Source organism: Pempheris klunzingeri, chromosome 7, assembly GCF_042242105.1.
Source record: "Pempheris klunzingeri isolate RE-2024b chromosome 7, fPemKlu1.hap1, whole genome shotgun sequence".
Taxonomy (NCBI): Eukaryota; Metazoa; Chordata; class Actinopteri; order Acropomatiformes; family Pempheridae; genus Pempheris; species Pempheris klunzingeri.
This window is the reverse complement of record NC_092018.1, coordinates 10,554,556-10,561,661: the sequence shown is the minus strand read 5'-3', so window position 1 is coordinate 10,561,661 and position 7,106 is coordinate 10,554,556. Positions and strand designations below refer to the sequence as shown.

The 7,106-nt window shown below is 39.2% G+C and overlaps 1 protein-coding gene across 1 annotated transcript; it reads left to right on the top strand.

Moving 5' to 3' along the window:
* Positions 1-2,104: 2,104 nt before the first annotated feature.
* Positions 2,105-5,348, top strand: LOC139204136 (uncharacterized). Its single transcript, XM_070834104.1, has 2 exons — positions 2,105-2,139; positions 2,848-5,348. Exon 2 carries the CDS (start codon positions 2,855-2,857, stop codon positions 4,490-4,492), a length of 1,638 nt encoding a protein of 545 aa, XP_070690205.1. The 5' UTR covers positions 2,105-2,139; positions 2,848-2,854; the 3' UTR covers positions 4,493-5,348.
* The last annotated feature ends 1,758 nt before the right edge of the window (positions 5,349-7,106 follow it).

Here is a 7,106-nt window from a genome sequence, read left to right as displayed (position 1 = left end):
TTGATACGTTTGATGGCCGCTACTGTCTACTGAAAGGTTAAAGGATTGTACAGCAGTTAAACAGTGGAAGTGAATGGACTGGATTCCTGTTTCCGTTGTGACTCTGAGGCTCACAGATTAAAGCGTGTTGTAAATGGCCGGGATGCACTCTTCTGCGTCCATCATTCATTAGTCCTCAGATTAGTGCTTGTTTCCTTTGCGTTCAACAGCATCATCGTGTATGTTAACATCGCTGTGCCTGTCTGGGAACTATTACTACCTACTGCTATCACATGGTTTGGTGCATCAGTGCCATCATGAGCTGTCCTCAGGCCTGTTTCTTTCACTTGCACTGCTGTCCAGTTAATTCTTATCCTGCATTACATTTATGCACCACTTTACCATGACAAGTGAGTGTTGGGGTGATTGGGGGGGAAAAAAAGCAGAATTGACATGATTAAAATCATGAAACCCTTTAAACTTGTGTCCCATCTCTCTTTGTTGGCAATACCTGTTAAAGCAACGTTAGCACTGCACTCACCAAGAATAGTTCATAAGTCAGCGGCTTTATTAGCTTAATGATTTTGTTGGTCATGACTGATCCTCATATTAAGGTCAAGTGGTTGTGAGTTCTCAGAAACTATCGCACCAGAATTTTAAACGGCTTCTAGGACCAGCAGGTGGCGCCATCCGTACACAAGAGTCCATGCCCTGAAAATGAGTTTAACATGTCACTGTTTAACATCAGAGAACAGTTGTTGGGACTTTTACTTTTTTTTCTTTTGTCCCAGTGGTGGAATGTCACTTAAGTTTGTGCCACCTTCTGCTTTTTATCCACAACATTTCAGAGGAAGGTGATGAATTGTTTTGAACTTCACTACAATTATCTGACAGTTTTAGTTAATTTACAAATTGAGATTTTTGCACACAAAACATATGACATCCTTATTAAAGCTTTAACTATCCAGGAGCACGTTCAAGTGCAGCTTAACTATAGGACTGACTTAATTTAAGTCATTTTCATGCAAAAACATTTCATGGTCTGTGCTTTATAAATGAGGGGAACTTTTCATTCTCTATATAAGTTCATAACATTGTAAGTTTTAGGATATCAGAGGGTGGGAGCTTCTGCTTCTATGGAGCTTTAACTTCAATCACTCAAGTCTCTCACAAAAACACTTTGTGGTATCTAGCTATGCACACGTGGTCTGCAAAGAGAGACTTTTTTTCAGTGCTGCAAACACCTCATAGGATTTCAAGATTTAGTGTCACTCCATGTACAGTAACTGCAACAAAGGTGAGTGTGTGTATATATATATATCCAATAAATATAAAACAGCCAACATCAGATAAAAAATGAAAGGTACTTGTATAGTCAGATTTAGTTATATTTGTTTTTAATACATTTCAAAATTGATGCTTAATTTTGTCCTTCACTGTCCGTAAATGTTTCTCAAAAGAATTCAGAAATTTTTAAACACTAAATTGATATCATGTAGCACTAAAATCCAATATAAAGAAGCATATTCTAGTAGTCCCATGTAGAAGTAATTAATGGTACTGATTTAGAGTAATTGTCTCTAATTACTTGAAAGATGTATCTTAAAAAAAACGAGATTTTTCTATAAAAATATAAAAAAGAGAAGCACTCAAATCTAGTGTGAAGAGATGTGTCCTATTTTTTCAGTGTTTTATGAGCAATGTAACTTCAGTCAGAAAATTGCAGTTTGTATTTCCAAATGTTTTATAAAAAAAAACTGATATCGATGAACTAAAATACAATTAAATAAATAAAAATCTAAACATAAAAATAAAGACGTCAGTAATTAATGTACCTTAACTAAGGGGAAGTTTGGGATTGATTTTTAATCAATCTTGTCTTGTGAAAGTCAAAGTACCAACTACTAAGAATAACATAATCATGTCTATTCTTACATTCAAATGTAGCGATAATGTATCACGACATAATTGTCACAGAATGTTCGGTCTTGTAATTTTATACGTGTTCGTGTTCCACTGCTGTAATAATTTATAACGTTGGTTCGAATTCGCTGCGTCACCGTGACGTCACAGCGAGGAGAAGGGTCGAGATGAAAAGTTTGTGAACCACGTGATCCAGAGAGAGGCACACTGCGGTGTTGTGGATATCGACGCTACAAGGTCAGCAGAGCGTGTGTATGAATATTTTTTTAATGAAGGCTAATGTGGTTACGTTTGTCTTGTAACTTTTTCCATAGAGGATGTTTTCTGATGATTATTATTCTGAAATGAGATGACTTAGTGAAAGAATGTAGCTAATCAGGTGGAGATCAGGAGACATACCGGCACCGTGTATTTATTATATTTCCTATGATGGTTATAGCTGCGAGTATAGAGCAATAAAAACAACGGTCAGGGGTGTAAAGAGTAACGTTTGGTCGTGTGCAGTGAGCTGAAAGTCTGAAGCCTCTGTGCTATTTTTAGACTGGCAGCTACGTTGGTCCCACATCTTCATGTTGAGCACATTTGCTAAAACGGGGTGCAAATAGCGATGTATGTGAGCTGCACATAATGTTATGTAATTGAAGTGAACATAATTTAGTGAATTATATCCAAAAATACTTGCTTAAACTTTTCCAGTAAGCCCAGCACAAGGAACCAGTGATACCTGTGTCTTGTCTGGCAAATAAAAGTTAGTTCATGAGCTGTGGAAATGTATTCTATTTTAATTTTTTGAAGCCATGTGCTGGGTGTTTCTTCAGCAACAAATGTGTGAATTTCGCTGTTTCCACAAAGTCAATTAGTTACAAAGAAATTGCTTTAATGATGAATTTATTTTCTTTCTTTCTCTTGTTCTCTTTACATTTCTTCCCTGGCTCCTCTCTCCAGTGTAAAGATGAAGCCGTCTGTAACAGCTCTGTTGTGTCTGTCCCTTGTTTTGGTTCATATTAATTTTACAATGGCAAAGAAAAAAGGAGGGTTTAGTTCAAAATTAAATGTCTTTAAGAAGACCCCCAAACAGGATAAGAAACCCACACAATTCAACCAAGGAGGTTACCCTCAGCAACCAAGCAGACCAGGGAGTTACCCTAATCAAGGAGGTTACCCTAATCAAGGTAGTTACCCTAATCAAGGAGGTTACCCTCAGCAACCAGGCAGACCAGGGAGTTACCCTAACCAAGGAGGTTACCCTAATCAAGGAGGTTACCCTCAGCAACCAGGCAGACCAGGGAGTTACCCTAATCAAGGAGGTTACCCTAATCAAGGAGGTTACCCTAATCAAGGAGGTTACCCTAACCAAGGTGGTTACCCTAATCAAGGAGGTTACCCTCAGCAACCAGGCAGACCAGGGGGTTACCCTAACCAAGGAGGTTACCCTAACCAAGGAGGTTACCCTAACCAAGGAGGTTACCCTAACCAAGGAGGTTACCCTAATCAAGGAGGCTACCCTCAGCAACCAGGCAGACCAGGGGGTTACCCTAACCAAGGAGGTTACCCCCAGCACCCAGGATACTCACCTGGGGGCTATCCAGCTGGAGGTTACCCAGCACAGGGTGGAGGTTATGGAAGTTATGGTGGTCACGGCAGTTATGGAGGCTATCCTGGTGGATACATGAATCACAACCCAAACAACAAAATCCTGAGCCCTCACTATGGTGGCAGCTTTGGATACGGGGGCCACAGTGTTGGGGGAGGATCTCCCTTTTCCCATTCAGTTCAGTCAATGGGTTTGTTTCCCTCTGATAAGTCCAGAGGGTTTGGACGCAGTGCGGTAATGGCAGCAGCTGGAGGGGCCGTGGCAGGAATGGCCCTGGGCTACGGGTTAGGAAGGTTCCCTCGTCCTCAATTCCAGTTCCACAACCCCCAGGAGGAGTATTACTACAATCACTACATGTACAAGAAATATGGTACCCAGTCTACTGATACCAATGACTACAGCAGAGACTACAAGTACAGTGAAATCCCTCAAGCCTATGATAGCTACATGGACTCCTGCATGAAGAGAACAGACCTTCTGCCTGCGGAGAAGCCAAAATTAAACAACAAACCAGCTGCCACTACCACAACAACAACAACAACAACCACCACAACGACTTCTGTGACTACTACTTCGACTGCTGTCCCAGACATTGTTATTGGCAGCAACGCAACAGAGACCAACAACACTGCGGCACGTAACTCCTCGACCTCTGCCCCTTCAACTCCCCGCCCTCTAAATCAGTCTGAAGCCAATTCTGTCCCTCCAGCTTCACAGGTTCTCACAAAAACTGCTACTGATGATGATGATGATGATGATACAGTCAGCATTGTGGAGATAGGCTACCCGGCACTGATCCAACAGCTGAAGGTCAAGAGATGTGTTGAGTTGTACATGGTTTACTCTGAAAAATACTTGAAGAAGAAGAAGAAGACAGAACCTGAAGTCACTGGTGGGGTGCAGGGACTGGAGGCAGGCGTGCCAGGGCTTTTAGCTGTTGTCAGCAGTACTATACTGATGCTACTGAATAGCAACATGCTAATGCTGCTGCACTGAGGCCTTCATTAGCAGTGAAAGTGATGGAGAAATATAGAAATGGGGTGTTCAAAAAAGAATGTGTTGAAGAAATGTTGAAATGAAATGTACAGATATTCGTGGTCCCCAGAGGATGACTCCTATTGACACGAGGTCGACATTTTTGGGTAGATTGTCATAATGAATTACAATAACTTTGTCAATCTGCTGACTTTTCATTTCATTTGTCCAATTCTGTGTTTTATGACCAAATGCTTGGAAAACGAATGACAGGAGCCTCAGCTGAACTTAGTGTTTGGTGCTAAATAGCACATTTTAGCATGTTAACACTGATATTAGCCTGCTGACATTGGCATTCAGCAGATCATGATCCCACCATTGTCGTCATATACTGAACATAATTGAACTTTTTCATGTAATCATCATATGTCATTGAAATACATAAAATCAAATCTTAAATTACTTACATTAAAATGAGCGCAAAGAAAATGAAAACACGTTTTCCACAAAATGTATGTTTTATGTATTGTGGATGATGTTGGTAAAAAATGTAAGGCCTTTGCTTTGTATTGTGTGTTGCATTTTGGGATATTTATATACACCTGCCTCCTTTTTCCTTCACTCCCCCCCCACCCCCCACCCCCACGTAGCTCTTGATTGCAGTGCTTTTGAAGCATAAGACTAATGTACTAATTAAATCTGATGTATTGATTTTGAATTAATTTTATATCCTACTACTGATACTAACTACCACTGTCATAGCTGCTTTGGCACATCGATGCCACCACGGTGTGTGATCTACAGTCTAGTTTCTCTCTGTTAAGTTGTTTTGCATCCATTGTGCCAGAATTGACATGATTGAAATCATGAAACCCTTGTTTGTTGTTTGCCTTCTTTCTCTGTTGACAATATCTGGAAAAAGGAAGTAAAACCCAATTAATTTACTTTCTATTCCTTTTGTCTTGTGCTGATGTAGTAAAACAAAATATTAATATAACATGTAGCATTATTGCTGTAAAGAAGACACTATAACCACAACAACTAGCAAGATGGTTTACTGTCATGGCTGCTTTTTAGTTAAAAAGAGATCGGTGGTTATGGGTTCATAGCATTGTTCCTCTCAGGTGTTTAATGTAGGACTTTCAACGCCCAGTAGGTGGTGGCATCTGTATTCAGGAATGTATGGAGCTCTCTGTTTTGGCCCCTAAAAGCTCCTGCTTGTTTACTGCTCCCAAGGCTCAGCTAACTCTATTAAAACTCTTTACTATAGGAAGTGACTAAAAGGCATAGTCTACTTATGTCCGCATCTCTTTTTACAATCAGCTTTAAAATTTCATGTTTAGCGAGACACTTGTCTGACTGCTATGCTGAAATGTAACCATTGGTTTATGATGGTTCTCTTCTCTGAGGATCACTGCTCATATGGAACGACAATATTTATACCTAAACTTATCTGTTTGCAGATTTTAATGTTCAGTATGAATAGTTATAGTATAGTTGTATGTATAGTATAGTTTTTGTTATATGGGTTACAACATGACAAAAATTCAGTAACCCTAAATGGATGTGGCTGAAATGTAGAAAATGCATCTCAGTGTTTAAGATATTTTATAACACTCAGTGGAATTATCTGGTGTGATAACAAGTAGTAGCTAACATTTGACCTTTAAATATTCTAAATGGGTAAGAATCAAATAGAAACATCAAATTAAACTGAAAAAATTGTCCCTTAAAGTGCAGTACTATCCGCATTTAATCATCTCAACTAAAACTACTCATTATTCAGAATGGCAAATTATTCATTCACATGTAACTTGAAGTTTAATGGTTCCTAAAATGTTTATCCTTACTTGTTATTTACTGTTGTGCATTTTGATTTATAACTTTACATTATATTGTGATAGTTTTGTATGTAAAATCTTAATCTGCAAAGCAAATAGTTTTATTTTCAAATAACGGCAGTGGAATTTAAAGCATAATATGTCCTTCTGAAATGTACAGTAGCTATAAATCGATTAAAACGAGTCAAGCATAAGTACTTAATCTTTGTAATTAAGTACAGTACTTAAGTAAATGTATTTCATTACCACCACTGGCACCGTTCATTAAATCTGGTCTACACGAGTAACCCTATATACTGTCCATTTACGTGTGGGGATTTTTCCGTATCCAGTCGACCCTTCCCACGACCGAGGATGCTGGGAAATGTTATTTAGTACAGCCACGCCCCCACCTTCTGTTCCTAAGCGACCCGCACCCTTATGCCGCATTACGTCATATGGAATTAGAATTTCTCGCTGATAACACTGGAGCGACGTTACATCATCGTTCTAGCGGAAAGAACGATTCTTCAAGCTGAAGATGAATAAAACATAAAAAAAAAAAAAAAACGCCTCTTCAGTCATCACTCAGGGTAAGGCTACTCCTCTATTTAAAGAAACCGCACACTCCCCACTTTAATGTTGGTTTGGGGAATAAAATGCATATTGTTTTTTGTTTTGTTTTTTAACCTGAAGTGACTGTCTCTCTCTCTCTCTCTCTGTGTGTGTGTGTAATGAAACCGTGCCTCAACGCTCTCCTTACAGTGCTTAAATTACAGCCGACAGTTCAGTCACTTGAGCTTTTAACTGGAAAT

What these genes read in the sequence shown, in the direction of transcription:
- LOC139204136 (XM_070834104.1), top strand. Translation starts at nt 2,855, where the DNA reads ATGAAGCCGTCTGTAACAGCTCTGTTGTGTCTGTCCCTTGTTTTGGTT.